Genomic DNA, 19,208 nt, shown 5'->3' on the forward strand with positions numbered 1-19,208 from the left:
TTAAGCCTTAATGCCCTAAGGCATCCATTGTATGGAACAGATTCTCTCCTATGCATTAATAATGGTAGGAGCATGCTATCCATAGGATAATGGAAAAAACAGTCACCCAAATCATTTTCTGTAAGGCTTAATTCTTTTCAAAACCATGGTTGAGAAAGACAGAAAGGCTTGATGATTGATTTAAAAATTTTTTTAAAATTTTTATTTATTTATGATAGTCACAGAGAGAGAGAGGGAGAGAGGCAGAGACACAGGCAGAGGGAGAAGCTGGCTCCATGCACCGGGAGCCCGACATGGGATTCGATCCTGGGTCTCCAGGATCACGCCCTGGGCCAAAGGCAGGCGCCATACCACTGCGCCACCCAGGGATCCCTTGATGATTGATTTTAAAAGGTTAAACATTTTGGGACTCCCGGGTGGCTCAGTGGTTGAGTGTGATGATCACAGAGTCCTGGGATTGAGTCCCGCTTTGGACTCCCTGCATGGAGCCTGCTTCTCCCTCTGCCTGTGTCTCTGCCTCTCTCTCTGTGTCTCTCATGAATAAATAAATGAAATCTTAAAAAAAAAAAAAAGAAATAAAAGGTTAAACATTTTTAAATTTTTATTTATTTATTTTAAGGGTGGGGAGGGGCAGAGGGAGAGAGAATCTTAAGCAGACCCCATGCCCAGTGCAGAACTGACACGAGACTTGATCTCACAACCCTGAGATCATGACCTGAGCCGAAATCAAGAATCAGGCACTGAAGCTCATCAAAAGGTTAATTAAACATTTTTGTCTGGAATACATCATAGATACTCCATAGGCATCTTATCAGAAGAGAAATACTTTTTGATGACCTTCCATTAGTGACATTAGGGTTGACTGGATTAGGATGATGACAATCTGATTCTTCCATTTATAAAGTTTGTTTTCTTCCTTGTAATGCAATTTGTATGGTGGTAGTTTGTAAAATAACAAATGTTCAATTCTGTATCAACCTTTGCCTAAAGATTTCAAATTCTACTTGGTGTAATCATTGTCTTAATAATTTTATTGTAGTTTGCAAAATAATATTTTAATTCTTTCATTCCTTCTGTGTGTATAAGTTGGCATTCTTGTGAGTACTCTGGTATTCTACTAGAAAGGCACGATAAATCTTAAATTCTTTTTAAATTTCCTGTTTGCTAAATAAGGTTTTGTTTTAAATCTGCCTCAAGTGTTATTTTTTCTGACATTTTCTTATGGAATATCATGACTCAGGATTTTCACTGATGTAGGGTCTCATCTAAAATCATTCTTTTGGTGCTTAAAATGTCATAACTTTGGCCACTGGAGCATTTCTTTCCTTTCTAACAAAAAAAGATGACTGATACTCCCCTTGTTACCTCTTTGCTCTAGATCTGGAATACTTGGTTCCTATTAGTATCAGTCTGTATCTAGTCAGAAGAGAGAAACTATATAGTAGTGTGTGAGAATGTTCATTCATTCATTCATTCAAAGATTTTATTTATTCATGAAAGACACAGAGAGGCAGAAACATAGGCAGAGGGAGAGAAGCAGGCTCCTTGATGTGAGACTCGATCGCAGGACCCCAGGATCACTACCTGAGCCGAAGGCAGATGCTCAACCTCTGAGCCACTCAGGCATCCTGGGAATGAGAGGCCCAAATTCTCCAGGTGAATAAGTTTGTCTTCCAGTTTATTGGAATCATGTTTGTATTTCCGAGTAGAAGCATTTCTTCCTTGGGGACCAAAATCTCCAAACCAATAAAGGTAAAGTTGCTCATTACTATACTTCCCTTACTCTGCTCTGAGTTCCTTGATTAGATAGGATGCCATGGTGGTTGGATATGACATTCTGTGAGTCTGTGAATGATAGAAGCACTGACAGAAGCACTGCAAGCAGGGAAAGCAAATCCATATCCAGGATGTGAGTCTCCCTCTCTTCCTGTGAGTGTTGTCCTTCCAGACAGATGTCTGCTTCTTTTGTGATGGAAGTCCAGTGTAATCAATCAGCCTGGTTCCCATGGTAGATGGTGCCATTTTAGGCTGCTGTTGGCAGATATGACATTCATCAGTAGTTTTAACTTAGTGGAAGTCCATGTTAATCCTAGTGTAGCGTCCATCATTCTGTAATCCAGGCTTGATTTTTCTTCTTTAGTCATTTAGGTCTTAAGGAACATGCCAAGAGGCAGGAGACAACGGGCATGAATTGAGGAACATGAGCCAGTGCAAGAATAGTTGATGTCAAAGGAATCTGACCTATCTGCTCATGCAACTTTCTTATATCTTTTTGAAGTCAGTCTCTTATATTCCATTTCTCTTTGATAACAGGTTGCTGTTATGTATGTATCGCCATGTTTAGTTAGTTCAGATAATACTCATTTCATGATGAGAAGCTCAGGCCATGTGATCACCTGATGTTCTGTGGATAGATGTTTGGTTTCTACCAAGGTTCAGTAGTAAGCCAGAAACTGTTTCTCAAAAGAATAATTACCTGTAGAAGAAGATACAGATTTGCTCCCAAGTCCTAGATATTTGCACTATGATTTGTACTTCCCACAGGTGCCATATATTCATTAAATCCAGAATCTCTAAGAAGTACACTCATATCAGTGAGTTTGGCTCAAGTTAGTAGTATATTCCAGCCTCCCTTCATCTAATAAATACCCTTAGAATCATTCCCACATATGTTCCTCAGGTTTCTTCAGGTATATGTTAGCAAAGTTGTACAGTTTTTTTGTTATTTCCTCTTGTATTTATATACCTGTCTCCCAGAACATGCTAAGATTTGACCATAGTTATGGGTGACACAAGAAATGGTTGTGGTAGATCTTGAGGAGAATGGGCATCCCCTTTGAAAGGCACCTGAAATGAGGCTATTACAGAGCTTTCAAACTAGTCTAGTTTGAACTAGAAGGCTAGTCTTCTCAGACACTAGAAGGCAGACTACACCTGCTGTTAAGGGATACTCAGTAATTTGGGAGTTCAAGATTATCCATTTCATTAGGGTCCAACCAGATGTCTGTAGTCCGAGTTTCAGAATTCCATGCTTTACAGTTTAACTTTCACATGAGAAATTTGGTGAGATTGTGAATTCAGCTGTTTATAATTCAGTAAACCACACTATTATGTGTGTGTATATCAGCCCTGGAGCTACACAAAATAAGAGCCTCGTACTGAGTGGTTGTGGAAGCTTTGATTCTCAGACAATGATTTAAATTGAGTTAAGGGACCTGAGCTTGTTTTATTTTTGTAAGCATTCACATGAAGTCAAAAGAATCCAGTCAACACTGCAGTTCCTATAGTCATCATTATTGGTACAGTGGTCAAGTGCAGCCGCCACTTGGACTCCCAAGGCATATGCTTGACTTAATACTTCTTCATAATTGACAACAGGCAATAGCTTGGTTTGTTATAATGAAATCTGAAAAATTTGTCCCTGTAGTACTTAATAAGGTCTATAATTCTGTCATGTAACTTGTCATGCTATAGAACCCAGAAAACAAAATGTCCAGAATTGCCAGGAAAAATAGGTTGGCTGTAATATCAGGTACCAGAGGCCTCTTAAATCTTTTTCATGGTTTTCCCCATTCCTCTTATTCATTCTATTCCATCCCATTTTGTTAGTATGACACTTTTGTGGTCCATTAGAATGGAGCCATTTCTAAACATTGTGTTGAACTTTTAAACACTTTAAATATTATTCTTCTTGCCCTTAGAGTTGAACTGAGCCTGTCCTCTAATATATTTTAATTTTCTTCCCTTCATTTGTTCTTCATTTTGTTAATCCAAGGTTAATTCTTACTTACCTCTGCTGCATTTTTACTGGTGAGCTTTTCTGGCATTTATGTTTCAGCTTTGAGGCCTTGCTTTAAGAGAGAATTCTTAATAATACAGTTCTTAAAGAGGAAGCCAAGGTAACCCTTTCTAAGTTATGAAGGCAGATGCTCAATCGCTGAGCCACCCAGGCATCCTGAGAAACAGTGGTTTTAGTCTGACTTTCCCTTTTATCTCTTTTATCAACCCACTATATTTATAGTAGTGTATTTTTTCTGTGGAATGGTGTATTTACTGGAGTAATCAAGTGTAGCTGAAACATCAGCTTTTCATAGTAGGACTAGCTTACTTTTATAAAATCAACTGTGTAGATGAGTATTATTTTAAGATAATTTTTTGATAAGATTATGTTAATGCAGAAGAGGGATCTAAGAAACTATTATTTCTGAAACAGAACTATCTTTGGACAAGTTTTAATCTCGGTGTATCTCAGCTTCCCAGTTGAGAAAGTAGAGATAGTACCTGGCTGTAGTGTTAGTTGAGATTAATAAATTAAGGGCATTGAGAGCAGCATCTGACACTTTCAAAGCGCTTTTAACTGTTGGCCCTTAATATTATTATCCTTCTCAATATTATACCTGCAAGATGATTTTAATAATGGTTTAAAGATAAAGATTGCCATTATTTAACTTTTTTTTCCTTCTTTTCAGATGACCTGTGTAGAAAAAGCAGGAACAGATGAGAAAATGCTTATGAAGGTCTTTCGCTGTTTGGGAAGTTGGTTTAACTTAGGAGTTTTGGACAGTAACTTCATGGCTAACAATAAGTTACTAGCACTCCTTTTTGAGGTTTTGGTAAGTAATGGGTTTGTTATTGAAAGTATTTTTACCACATAGTCACAGTAGTAACTAACCTTCGGGAACATAGCAGTGTTTTCAGATTTCTGTACAGTGATTAGAAGATGTATAATAAGAAAGCAGTGTCTCTGTCTTGCTTGTTACCAAGTACCAAAGGTATTGAAGGGGGCAGCCCAGGTGGCTCAGTGGTTTAGCGCTGCCTTCAGCCCAGGGTGTGATCTTGGAGACCCAGGATCAAGTCTCACTTCACACTCCCCAAATGGAGCCTGCTTCTCTTTCTGCCTGTGTCTCTGCCTCTCTCTCTGTGTGCCTCTCATGAATAAATAAATAAAATCTTAAAAAAAAAAAGTATTGAAGGTATTAGTATTAATACTCAGAACAGAATGTAGTTAGGTTTAATAGGAAAGCAGTTTTACATGTAGATCAGTGGTTTACATATTAAACTCCAAGTAACAAAAAACCATTGGTCTCTTTTTTTCTTGTTTTGTCCCCTTTTCCTGGATGGTGTCCTTCCATAAAATCATATTAGTTTGGAAGCTCTGTGTGTACTGGTTGTGTGCTAGTGCACTATTATTTAGAAGGTGGTAGGGGCACCTCGGTGGTTCAGTCATTTAAGCATTTGCCTTCAGCTTGAATCATTATCCTGGAGTCCTGAGAATGAGTCCTATGTCAGGCTCCCTGCTAAATGGGGAATCTGCCACTTCTTCTCCCTCTTCCTGTGCTTGTTCCCTGCTCTTTCTCTCTCTCACTCAGTCAAATAAATAAATAAAATCTTAAAAAAAGAAGAAGATGATAGCATGATAATGGATTGATACCACTGTGAATTAAAGGAAAGGAAAGCACATTCTCCAAAAAGACATTTTTGGTATTCTGTTGTTAGTGTATTTATGCTGTGTTTTTTCAGGAGCAGGAGCTAAGACTCAGGAAAGTTAGGATGCTGCTAATAATTATTTTGCTAGTCACTGTCTTTGTCTCCATTTCTATTGATGCCCTACCTCAGTAATGGTAATTGATTCTCATCTCACTAAATTGTATAAAGAGTAGTCAGTATAAATAAATTAAAATCCTACTTTTGTTTAAAAGTTTATGAATATGAGGGACACCTGGGTGGTGAGGTCAGTTGAGTGGCCAACTCTTGGATTTAGGTCAGGTCATGATCTCAAGGTCATGAGATTGGAGCCCTTCATTGGGCTCCCTGCTCAGTGGGGTATCTACTTGAGATTCTCTCTCTCAACCTCTGCCCCTCTCACTCATGCACACTCTCTCAAATAAATCTTTTTAAAAAATTTATGAGTATAATTGATTACATATGAAGGGAGGGCAGTTTAGAATACACATCAAACTCAAGACCTTGGTTACTTCTGGGAATTAAGATTGGGGTAAGGAGCAAGCTAAGTATTGTGCCAGGATTATATTCTTCACTGATCCAGTGTGTCAAGACCCCTTTGCCATTTAAAAGAAGGATAATTTTAGAGTCAGTGTCAAATATATTCTCATTCTTACATTCATTCAGTGGTTCAGAGTCATGCCATTAGTTTGGTTTATGTGCAGACCACAACTTTATTATAGTGGTGTAATAAACTGTAATAAACTTTTCTCCCACAGTTCTTTTTTTTAAGCTTTTACAAATATAATGCTGGAGATATGCATATATATACAACACACAAAATATATATATATATATACGCAAAAGAATAAATTTGAGTGTTTAACTTTTAAATCATATAATAACAATAAATATTTTTGAATTTACCTCTCAACCTAAGAATAACTTAATGAATAATTTGCATCTATCTTGTGTGTTCTCCCCTCACTGTATTGCTCCTTCCCCACCCTGGAGATTCTAAATGTCCTTGTTTTTTATTATTCACAAAAGACTAATATGCTTTCACTAAATTTACCCATCCTCTCAACTGTACTCTTCTAAAAAGAAGTCCTAAAGGAACCTTCTGATCTGCTCTAATTTGTACCAATTACTCTTTAGATCTTCTCCTCAGCTGTTGTTCTGGAACTTCTCTTTACTATGCTTTTGGATTGGATTGTGTTTTTAACCTTTTTAGACACCTTCCTTAGAAAGATATGTGGGAAGTAAACTTTGAGCTTTCGCATTCCTGAGAAATACTTTTATTTTACTTTCATTCTTGATTGGTGGTTTAACTAATTCTAGGTTTAATATTCTTTTCCTTCAGGATTTCTAAGGCCTTTCTTTTGTATATACTGGCAGGCATCATTGCTAGAAGAAACTAAATAGCTGATTTTTTTGCTCTTATCAAAGTTACCTTCTCTCATCCCCAGAAGTTTTAGAAACCTTTGTTGAACCTTGGTATTCTGAAATATGGACCCTTTCATTTTATTTTCTTATATTTTTAAAGATTTTATTTATTTATTTTAGAGGAGTGGGGAGTGTTTGCAAGTGAGGGGAGGAGCAGAAGGGGAGAGAATAGGAAAGAATTCCAAGCAGACTTGGCTCTGAGTACAGGATCCAACGTGGGGCTCAGTCCCACAACCCATGAGGTCATGACCTGATCTGAAACCAAGAGTCGGCTGCCTAACCTACTGAGCCACCCAGGTGCCCTGAATCCTTTCTTTTTAAAATAGTACTTGAATATAAGAAAAAGGATGGAAAAGATTTCCACAGACTAAAACGGGGTAGAGAACACATGGCATTACATTAGGGGCGGCTGGTATGGGTGGGGGGAAACATGGAACTTTAGAAGTCATGTGACTGTGATTGAGGTATGAAAAGGCTATATGTTTGGCATATAGAGAAATAGAAATAGGACAGGGAAAATTGATGAATATTGTCTGGTTGAAGGTCATGACTGTTAGGCTGTTATGCATTTATTTATTTATTTATTTATTTTTAAGACGTTATTTATTTATTCATGAGAGAGAGAGAGAGAGAGAGAGGCAGAGACACAGGCAGAGGGAGAAGCAGGCTCCCTACAGGGAGCCCGATGTGGGACCCGAACTCGGGTCTCCAGGATCACACCCTGGGTCAAAGACAGGTGCTAAACCACTGAGCCACCCAGGGATCCTGCTGTTACGCATTTAAAGTATACTTCAGAAACAAGCTATAATTGTTTTGCTAGTACTTGGATTATAGCTTAATGATCATGTCTTTTCTGTTCCTGCTATCTCCCAGCAACAGGATAAGACTTCATCCAACCTACACGAAGCTGCTTCAGATTGTGTGTGCTCAGCTCTCTATGCCATTGAGAATGTGGAGACTAACTTGCCATTAGCCATGCAACTTTTTCAAGGAGTCCTAACATTGGAGACTGCTTATCATATGGCCGTGGCACGTGAAGATTTAGACAAGTGAGTGATTATTTCAGGCAGTAGCCCTAGGTTCCATCCTTTGTGATTCTTTGTGACTCCTTGTAAATATAGACACCTCATCCTAAAAATGCTCTGCTATTCTCTATTGAACCTAGACTGGCAAATTAGATGCAGAAGGAAAGGTTGGAATCATAGAAAGTAGTAGTAAATTTTTCCACTCACAGAGCATAAGGTTCTAAGATTTAGGAATGAACTTTGGAATATGGAGTGTGATTTGATAAGGATTTTATTCAAATGTTTTAGTAATTGAGAATTTAAACCGACTTATGAGTCATATGCTTATGTGTATAAAAATACACAATAAGGAAAAGTGGCTGTTGTAGAGATTTTGATACAGGATAGCTAATAATCACTACGTGTCCCTTAGACTGAGGATCCCTTTACTGATATAATTAACTGTCTGTAAGTATGTACGTAATATACAGATTTCTGACTTGGTGCTGTCACTACTCTTTCATCTACAGAGTTCTGAATTACTGCCGTATTTTCACTGAACTATGTGAAACTTTTCTTGAAAAAATTGTTTGTACTCCAGGCCAAGGTCTTGGTGACCTCCGAACTCTGGAACTGCTGCTTATTTGTGCAGGACATCCTCAGTATGAGGTAGTGTTTATATCATCTAAGCCCATTATTCGCCAAGTTGTATGTTGTATATTACCTATATTTCATTGCCACCCGCCCAGCTTTTTATTTGTGGGAAACTATAGTCTTGTTTTTTGTTAATGTGACGTGGTAGTTTCCTCTGTGTTGGAATTTTTTCTTTTTAAATTATATTTGAGTTTCTGTTTTTAATCTTTTTCTGTTTTCTTATGTGGTTAGTTGGACTGACTGCTGTAGGAAGAAAGCTTACTGCCTTTTTACTGAGCCCCCTCTTTAGGTCCAGTTGTTCTTTTTAGAGCTTTACTGCTAAAAACAAAACAAAACCACAAAATCTTAACTGCACAAGTCTTAACATCCAAAATTTTTTTTCCAAATTTTGGTTGGGAGGGACACCTGGGTGGCTCAGCTCAGTAGTTGAGCGTCTGCCTTTGGCTCAGGTTATGATCCCTGGGTCCCTGGGATTGAGTCCCATATCAGGCTTTCCTAGGGAGCCTGCTTCTCCCTCTGCCTATGTCTCTGCCTCTCTCTCTGTCTCTCTCATGAATAAATAAATAAAATCCTTAAAAATAACATTGTGGGTGGAAATGAGAAAGGGATTGAAAGGATTTAAAAGTCTACTCCATTCCAAAATCCCTATAGTACTCTGATTCTTAAAAAGAGTTGACTAGATTTTTAAAAATCTTGTTTATTCAAGAAGTTTTACCTCCTCTTAATAGTATAAGTGAGAAAGAACTTCCAATTTGGGTATTATTTTAGATAGGTCTATTTTGGACCCTTGATCGAAAAAGGATGGTAAGGGCTTCCTTAAGAGTACAGTTGTGTGATTCTCATTTCTTTTTCTTTTATTCATAAAAAATGTTTGTTTGATTTGATCTTTTGAGGATACCTAGATTTAGATGAAACACAAAACATTTCCGGGAGGAAGTATAGCACCATGTAATAATTATCACTCCTTTAAATAGTGCTATAAGTAAGATAAGCTGTGGATAAAGTCCTGGACTTTTTCTTCCCTTTCAGTCCCACTTAGGAAAGTTGATGAGTAACAATGACATAAGATTAGCATGTTCGGGGATTTGCAGATGCTTTGCCTATTAAGAGGTGTTTTAATCTCAAATATGAAATGATTTTTAGATTTGAAAAAAAAATACTTTTAAAGAGACTTCCATTTCTGTATCAATTTCTCTAAATTCAGAATCCATAATACTTTTGGAGAAGTTATCAGCTAAAGAGGGACTGTACCCCCACTCATCCTAAATGGAGTTTTGAGGCCTATCATGGGAAGATACTTTGGGAGGATAATAATAAATCTGCTGGAGAACATGTGGCTTCTGAACTGGTTTTACTCATACTCTTTTAGATTATATCTTTCCTGTGTAGTTCTAGTAATAAAACTGTCTTCATGTTCCATTCCTTTTCTGATTCAAATAAACTTTCTTTTCTTTTTCTCTCTTTTAACTTGACAGGTAGTAGAAATTTCCTTTAACTTTTGGTACCGACTAGGGGAGCATTTGTACAAAACTAATGATGAAGTTATTCATGGAATCTTCAAAGCTTACATTCAGAGGCTGCTTCATGCCTTGGCTCGACACTGCCAACTAGAACCAGACCATGTAAGTTCCCTTCTCCACTTCTTCAGATCTTAATTTCCTACTCTTTTCAGTGCTAATTTAAACATGAACTAAAAAGATAAGAAAATAAAGCTAATGGAATGTGCAGATTTTCTGTCACTCTATAGCTTATACTAATGGAATCCATAACAGTGTAACGAAGAGTGAGTATAAGGCTTATATAGAAAGAAGTCAGTTTTGCTGAGCCAGTAATTATTCTCCTGGGAATTTACCTTAAATAATTCTGCTGAAGGAAAAAAAGTGGCTGTTTTATATATATAAAGCATTTTCTGTAAAGTAAAAAAATGATAAATTCATGTACAATATAGGAAGTTACATAAATTATGATGTAGCAACTTGATGGATCATTATGCAAGAGTTAAAATAGTGACTATTGAAATGGTAATTGGGTCCACCTGGGTGGCTCAGTGGTTGAGCGTCTGCCTTTGGCTCAGGTTGTGATTCTGGGGTCCTGGGACTGGTCCAGCATCGGATTCCCTGCATGGAGCCCACTTCTCCCTCTGCCTATGTCTCTCCCTCTTTCTCTGTGTCTCTCATGAATAAATAAAATCTTAAAAAAAAAAAGTAATTGGTTTGCTAAATGAAAAATATCAGAATGTAAAAGTTTATAGGCTGTATTTTTTTTTAAATTTTATTTATTTATGATAGTCACAGAGAGAGAAAGAGAGAGAGGCAGAGACACACGCAGAGGGAGAAGCAGGCTCCATGCACCGGGAGCCCGATGTGGGATTCGATCCCGGGTCTCCAGGATCGCACCCTGGGCCAAAGGCAGGCGCCAAACCGCTGCGCCACCCAGGGATCCCTAGGCTGTATTTTTAATAGTATAACGTAATTGGATTAAAACTAACACTGAAGTGAAGTATTTGTGTGAGGATGTGGTGAATTATACATACCACATAATACACATTTTTCTTTATATTTTTACTGATTTTTTAACTTATGAGAAAATATAGAAATAATCTTCTTGCTTAGAAGAATATATACTAGAAATACTATAAAATAGTTGGAAAACTCTTTAACCTCCATTCTTTGCTCAGTCTCTTAAATCTTAACAGCATTTATTTATTTCATCCTTTTGGTTGGTTGGTTAGTTGGTTAAATTCCTGTTCTTTAACCTAGGAATTGAAGAGAGTTTTTTCTCATTGCTCACAATTAAATCTGACATGAAAACTATAACTGTGTTTGTTCTCTTCATTTTAATGTTAACATTTTTGTTTGAGTCATGGTATTTTGCATCTTCAAAGAATCTTAGTGATGACCTAGTCTAGTGGTTTTCAACATTTTTGTTTTGTTTAACTGAGGAATTCTATCTTCAATTACATCTTATGTGAAAGCCTGATATGTAAATAAAAGCAAAGCCTCTTTTTAAAAAATTTAAATCCAATTAATTAACATATAATACATTACTGGTTTCAGAGGTCAGGGCAGAGAGCCATCGGTCTTATATTAACACCCAGTGCTCATTATATCACGTGTGCTAAATGTCTGTTATCCAGTTACCCCATCCCCCCACCCCCACCCGTGATTACAAGTCTCCTTAAGGTTTGTCTTGCTCTCTGATTTCGTCTTGTTTTATTTTTTTCCTCTCTTCCCCTATGATCCTATGTTTTGTTTTAATTGGCCCTACTTGTTTGATCCCCTTCTTCCCTTTTGCTAGTTCCTTGGCACCATTTCCCTTGCAGTAATTCCTTATACTTGTGGAATATATAGTGCTTTATAATTTGTGGAGTGCTTTATAATTCCTTACCTCAAGATAGCCATTATTTCTTCCTCATTCTCTGACTTTAATTGCTTCATCCTAAAGTAAGGAGGTTGGATGAGATCAGCAATTCTCAATAGTATTGGGTTTTTTTCCAGATAGTCATGGATAAAGCTTATTATACATGCTCTTAACCATCTCACAGCTGGAAGCACGAAATATAAATGATCTCTATTTTTTAATGAAAAATTTCAAATATTTGGCAAAGGTCAAAATTTTATAGTGACTACCTATATACCTACTACCTAAACTCTGCTAAAACTTGTTTTATGTTTTATTATATATCTATATATATTATTTATATAGAATTCTTTTTAAAGTCTAAAATTCTATTCTGCATCCAGTTGTGATAATGACTGATTCTGGTAAAACTTGAACAGTGAAGCTTCAGAGGCTTATTCAGTACTAACAATAAGATAAACTTATATAAATTACCACCTCTTCCAGGTCACTTCCCACACTACTGTTCCAAATTTTTTCAACAACAGCAAGATGTGGCTTGGAAATGGGGAAAGGGAGAAGAGTTTCTCATAGTAAGGGTAGAGGATAAGTTGTACTGACTTGTTGACATACTGTATAGTAAAATAACCCTGATTAGGCAACTTATCTCTTGTTCATTGGGACTGAATTGCTTAGTGGCTTTTTTTTTATTCTTAATTTTTTTTTTTTTTAAGATTTATTTATTTATTCATGAGAGAGAAAAAGGCAGAGACGTGGGCAGAGGGAGAAGTAGGCTCCTCGCAGGGAGCCTGATGCAGGACTCTGTCCTGGATCCCGGGATCATGTCCTGAGCCAAAGGCAGACACTCAACCGCTGAGCAATCCAGGTGTCCCTATTCTTGGTTTTATAGAGGTCAGTAAAGCCTTACTGATAAGTTTAAAAGAAATGTTCTCCGACTTGAAATTTCAGGAGGGGGTTCCTGAGGAGACTGATGACTTTGGAGAGTTTCGGATGAGGGTATCAGATCTGGTGAAAGACTTGATTTTCTTGATTGGGTCTATGGAGTGTTTTGCTCAGGTAAGTACATTTGGAGATTTTTACTGGTTTTACAGATCACTTTAGTTATGTTCACTTCTGTATTTTCTGTAAATGTTCCACCTTATTCTTCAATTTTAATGGCTAAATAGGACAGTAGATATGCAGGTGCCTAGCACACTGCCTGGCATATAGTAGCTTTGTTTGTTTAGTTTCTTAGAAGCCAATTGCAGTCTGTGACTGGTTCAGTTATGGTTTATTCTTGCTATTGAAAGCTGTTTTACTTTGTTCAGACAGAATGGAAAATCATAGATAAACCTTAAGGCCCCAAGATATTTATAGGGAAGTTGGACTTAGCCAGGAAAAATTGGCAAGTTTTTCTGCTTTATTAATTATGTACCAACTCCTGGCAACTCTTTTAGTTATTTGGCATTTCCTTTGTCCATACTTATGGTTAGATTCCTGTGCAGTTTCATCCCAGAGGTGACTATACTAGAGTAGAAGATTCATAGTCCTGTGAATTTCCTGACAGTGAGTAACATTTTACCTCATAAGGTTGCAATCATCACCATTCCACATCACTTAACATTAGCATATTTTCAGGCAGTTTTCATATTGCTAGATTGTGCTCTAAGTTCTGAAATACTAGTTTTGATGTCAGGAATACTGAACTAACCTTTATTTTATTTTTTGGTAACCCAGCCATTTTGTGTATTTTGGGGCATAATCTGATTTAGAAAGCGTTAATAAAATTATAACTTTTTCTTTATGACAAAGTGTGTTTATTGATCTAATTACAAAGAGTTGGAGATTCTTAACAGATTCAGTGAGATCACCAGATCACAGGCAGATGACCTTTGTTTACACTTCAGCTCTTCTGTCATTCACTGTGTGGCTTTGAGCAAGTTACTTGTTTTTCAGATCTCTGTACAAATTTACATAAAGTATCAGTGTTGTCCAAGGTGTATTCTGTGGAACACTAGTCCTATGAGATGTTTTTTTTTGGGGGGGGAATCCTCAATTAAAATTAAGAAATGACTTAGACAATATATTAAAGGCTCAGTGAAGTCCTACAGCAAGAGAATTATTTAATTTTATCTTACTTAGCAATGTTTGTTATTTGACTACAGAAACCTTATTTAGACTAACACCCAGTCACATCCCAGAGGTGGATATACCTGGACTAGAACATCTCTGAGTATTCTGCTTGGTCTCTTTTCTTCTTCCCCTTGCTTGGATATGGTATTCTAAATAGCTGCTTTTTAAGAATTTAATATCTACTACTAGTGTTGTTGCAGATAAGTATTTAAAACAATAGAAATGTAAAATCAGTACATATTTAAGAAGTTTACATTGTATCTCAATCTTATGTGTATTTATGTGTTTATTATTGTAGGGATCAGGAAAAGACACTCATGTAATCATATGTTTTGCTTTTCCATAATCCTCATTTTGTGGGGGCAGATGATACTTTGATATACTCTTGGGGAATCTAACTGGGTTTATTTCAGATATTAAAATAGTTACTTATAGTTAGTGAAGATGTGAAAAATGAAAATAATTTTCTTCCTTGGCTCTGAGAGATAGATTTAGAAACAAAGGGCTGGATTTATTTTAACTAACAGGATTTTTTTGTTTTGTTTGTTTTGGAATTCTATTCTGTTGTCCTTTTAATGGATCCATAATCCACCTCTTCTTCTCTAGTTATATTCTACTCTGAAAGAAGGCAACCCACCCTGGGAGGTGACAGAAGCGGTTCTCTTTATCATGGCTGCTATAGCAAAGAGTGTTGATCCGTGAGTGTCTAAATAAGTCTTTTGCTGGGAACTCTAAATATGAAAGGAAGGAAAATTACATCATTTTTCCTCATATGGTATATGTTTGGAAACTCTTAAAACGTCTTACATCTGTAATACTGCCTAGTCTTCTGACTTCTAGAGTCTGTTCCAGAGTAGCATGCATTGCTGATATCCATTTTTTTAAACTATATTTCCATGAATTAAAATTATTTTGTTCTTGATGCTAAGAAGGTAATGCTGATTTATCTTTCGAACTGAGGCTCCCCTGTGAAAGTTGATACAATAAAAAATTTGTTAGGCTGTTAAATTGTCGGTACTTGCTTAAAAGCAGTTGAATAGGCACTAATTAGCTCTCATCTCATTTGGACCTTGGTAAGTTATCCTTACAAATATTTCATTATATTGTTCTCCTTTTCATCTGCCTTAGAGAATCATTTGTGAGTTTGAGAGGCAAGAGAGGCACCATTTCGCCCTAAAAGAGTAGCAAAATCTAAGGGGCAATTATTAGTTTTGTTATTGCCATGGGAAATTTTAAGTTATTAGAATTTGATTTCTACTTGAATAGCATAGAAATTCTATTTATGATTTTAACATGAATTCCTAAAGACAGAATTTTCTTTGTGATGTGAATTTATAAATTGATGCTAATATATATCAAGTTTTCCTGTTGTGATCAGATACCTGCAATCAAGCCCTATCCCATGCCTTGGTTGGAGAGATAGTTAAGGTATCTATTTATGAAAAGTATAGTGCTTTCTTAGCTGCCTTTCAGGGTTTAGTCAATGAAGTCTTACATGTTTCTAATCCAGTAAATACTCAAGGAGATAGAGTAGGGTTTTTTTCTCTATTAAAATGCACTGGTCCTAAATTACAGATCATACTGTTTGCTCTTAAATTTGTTTTGGTATCTTTTGGAACCTTCAATGATAGTCTGAAGATTATTAAAATCACTAATATTCTAACTGATATGTGTTGGTGTGAAAAGAGGTGGGTAGAGAGTCTCAAAAATTAGTGCTCTCAGGAAACAAGGCATAAGCGAGAAATTTTATGTTGTTTTTTGTTTATCCACATTTCAGGCAAACTGTGTGATTACAATTTTTTAGTGTACACAAAGGACTTAGTTTATCAACACAGAGTGCTTTTGCTCTAATCCAGGACATTATTTGGATTTTAAACATCTTTTGTTTCTGGATTATATCCTACCACTGTGGGGTGGAAGGAAATAAAGAATTTCAGCCAGTATTCTTGTGGAGTGGAAAAAGATAAGGAAAGGGGAAAAATAAATTCATGGAGCCATGGAGAATATTTGGTTAGCTTTAATTTTCCCTTATGTTCCAAGTCACACATTTATCTATTTCTGCAGCTTGTTTTCTTGTTCCTTTAGTTAGTGAGCTGGCCCACCCATACTTACCTGTTCTTAAAGTTTCCAGTATCCAGCTATAAGAAATCTTTGGAGAAGAACTAATAGCAAGTGGTCTATTCATTCATTCATTTAGCCATTCAGGAATATTTATTGAGTGCCCACTATGTGCCAGGCACTGTTCTAGGTACTGCAGTTACAAGAATAACTAAAATGGATTCTTTAAGAGAAGACATTCATCCACAGTAAATACCTGCCTCTCCAATTTGAAGAGTCTTATTTGATAGCAGGATGTGTCTTTAGATACTTTACTGGCATTTAGAAGATTAAGGAGCAGTATGCTCCTCCTGAAACAATATCTTCTATTTCTGTCTTTTTGCCTCTTTTTGAATATTTAAAAAACTTTCATACCAAATATTAAGCACTTTCATCCAAATGGTTATATGTTGGGATCCCTGGGTGGCGCAGTGGTTTTGCGCCTGCCTTTGGCCCAGGGCGCGATCCTGGAGACCCGGGATCGAATCCCATGTCAGGCTCCCGGTGCATGGAGCCTGCTTCTCCCTCTGCCTATGTCTCTGCCTCTCTCTCTCTCTCTCTCTCTCTCTCTCTCTGTGTGTGTGTGTGTGTGTGTGACTATCATAAATAAATAAAAAATAAAAAAAAACAAATGGTTATATGTTTAGAAAAAAGCCCTTTAGCAATGATTTATCTCCTTGCAGCCTGTTATTAGGCCAGAATCTAACCTTTGAAATCAGTAACTATGAATACTTGCTTTTTGTACTCAGGGAGAACAATCCAACACTTGTGGAGGTCCTAGAAGGAGTTGTCCGTCTTCCAGAGACTGTACATACAGCTGTGCGATATACCAGCATTGAATTGGTTGGAGAGATGAGCGAAGTGGTTGATCGAAATCCTCAATTTCTTGGTATGTGTGAACTTACTCCTCTGCAGCTACTGTGTCAGATTTTTCTGATTTTGTTCTTCCTCTCTTACTTTTGCTCTTGTCTTGCTTTCTATTTTTATTTGTAGGTAGAATGTTTCTAGACACTAAGAGTAAATATTATGAGATTGCTTAGTTGACACAACATTTATAATCCATACTTTGGAGAAAGAATCTTTGAAAGATTAGATTTTTAGATAGGGAAACAGTTTGCTTATAGTAGTCTGCTTTGGCATGAACATTTCTGTCTGTTAGTCTTTGGCACATGGTTGAGCTAATCAGATTTGCCTGTAGTTCTAACTTTTTTTTTTTTTGTAGTTCTAACTTAGTGTTAATAGGCTAAAGCAAAGGAAAGGTTTTTTAAATTTTATTTTTATTTATTTAATCATAAGAGATAGAGAGAGAGAGAGATAGAGACAGAGGCACAGGCAGAGGGAGAAGCAGGCTCCATGCGGGAGAGCCTGACGTGGGACTCGATCCTGGGTCTCTAGTATCACGCCCTGGGATGAAAGTGGCGCTAAAGTGCTGAACCACTGGGGCTCCCCAAAGGTTATTTTACAGTGTTAAATACATGATCCTTTTAAAAATCAAGAATTATCATTTGAAACAAAATAAGTTCAGATTAAAATGAAGAATGTTGAATTATATAACCTCTAGATGCGCTTATTGGCCTGAAAAAAATAAATATTATAGTAGAAATCATTTCTTTTATCCCTCTCATTTTGCAAATAAATTCAAAAAGACTAAATAATTTATCTTGGATAATATTAAGCCCCCCTGCTATTCAGGAGTGATATATTCTGAGAATTTTAAGAACCCCCAAACTTGTGAATATCATTAATTATATTATTAAGTTTGATGTATTTTCTATGCTTATATTACCACCTTTTAGAAAAAACTCTAGTAAACAAACAGTGTTATATTAGTTTCAGGTGTACAAAGTAGTGATTAACAGTTCTCTGCATTACTTGGTGCTCATCAAGATACATGTACTCTTAATCCCCTTCACCTATTTCACCCATCCCTCTACCCAACCCACTTCTGGTGACCATCAGTTTGCTCTCTGTAGTTAAGAGTCTGGTTTTGGTTGTTTTGTTTTTTCTTTGTTTTGTTTCTTAAATATATGGAACTTAAATTCCATATATGAGTGAAATTATATGGTATTTCTCTTCTCTGATTTACTTAGCATTATACTCTTTAGATCCATACATGTTGCATGTGGTAAGACTATTCATTTATGGCTGAGTAATATTTGTGTGTGTGTGTGTGTGTGTGTGTGTGTGTACCCCCTTTTTTTATCCATTCATCTGTCGATGGACATTTGGGTTGCTTCCATAATTTGGCTATTATAAATAATGCTGCATTAAACAGGGGTGCATATATCTCTTTGAATTAGTGTTTTCATATTCTTTGAGTGAATAAGCAGTAGTGGAATTACTGAATTATACATTTATTACCACCTTTCAGCTTGATTTTATTTTATATATACTTTATTGTTTGAAACTCTTGCTTAAGAAGTGATGTTTCTTTTTTCTTATTTCTGTATACAGAGCATATGACAGACATGCTCACATTATAGCTGAAACATTTTCAAATTCAAGATATCATTTAAATTTAAAAAATACCTATTTTCTAATTCTTTTTTTTTTTTTTTTAAGATTTTATTTATTTATTCATTAGGGACACAGAGAGAGAGAGAGGCAGAGACATAGGCAGGGGGAGAAGCAGGCTCCCCTCAGGGAGCCCGATGTGGGACTCGATCCCTGAACTCCAGGATCATGCCCTGAGATGAAAGCAGAGCTTAACTGCTGAGCCATCCAGGCATCCCAGCCTATTTTGTAATAGGTTTTCTAATAGATTAGATTTCTCCACATCTATTACCTGTCTCAACATTTGGCTTGCTTTTCTGAATGATTTTTCCACAAGAAACAAAGTGGGTTTGTTTGTTAAGATTTATCATTCACTATCACCTTGCATTATTTTATTCAAATAAACTTCAACACTGTGACAGATTGCTTCATGCTCATATTTACTTTAGAATAGTTAAAACACAGGATGCCTGGGTGGCTCAGTGGTTGAACGAATGCCTTTGGCTCAGGTTGTGATCCCAGGCTCCTTGCAGGGAATCTTCTTCCTCTGCCTATGTCTCTGCCTCTCTCTGTGTCTCTCAGGAATAAATAAAATCTAAA

The 19,208-nt window shown here is 36.6% G+C and overlaps 1 protein-coding gene across 2 annotated transcripts in view; it reads left to right on the plus strand.

Moving 5' to 3' along the window:
* The window catches only part of TNPO3 (transportin 3), an 83,029-nt gene that overhangs the window by 34,330 nt on the left and 29,491 nt on the right, over nt 1-19,208 (plus strand). For both annotated transcript variants that reach the window (XM_055307382.1, XM_055307383.1), the window contains 7 exons: nt 4,470-4,613; nt 7,762-7,937; nt 8,423-8,561; nt 10,022-10,168; nt 12,855-12,962; nt 14,625-14,716; nt 16,865-17,004. In XM_055307382.1, the coding sequence (XP_055163357.1) occupies nt 4,470-4,613; nt 7,762-7,937; nt 8,423-8,561; nt 10,022-10,168; nt 12,855-12,962; nt 14,625-14,716; nt 16,865-17,004 (946 nt within the window). The remainder of the gene's footprint in view (nt 1-4,469; nt 4,614-7,761; nt 7,938-8,422; nt 8,562-10,021; nt 10,169-12,854; nt 12,963-14,624; nt 14,717-16,864; nt 17,005-19,208) is intronic.

Source organism: Nyctereutes procyonoides, unplaced genomic scaffold, assembly GCF_905146905.1.
Source record: "Nyctereutes procyonoides isolate TBG_1078 unplaced genomic scaffold, NYPRO_anot_genome, whole genome shotgun sequence".
Lineage (NCBI taxonomy): Eukaryota > Metazoa > Chordata > Mammalia > Carnivora > Canidae > Nyctereutes > Nyctereutes procyonoides.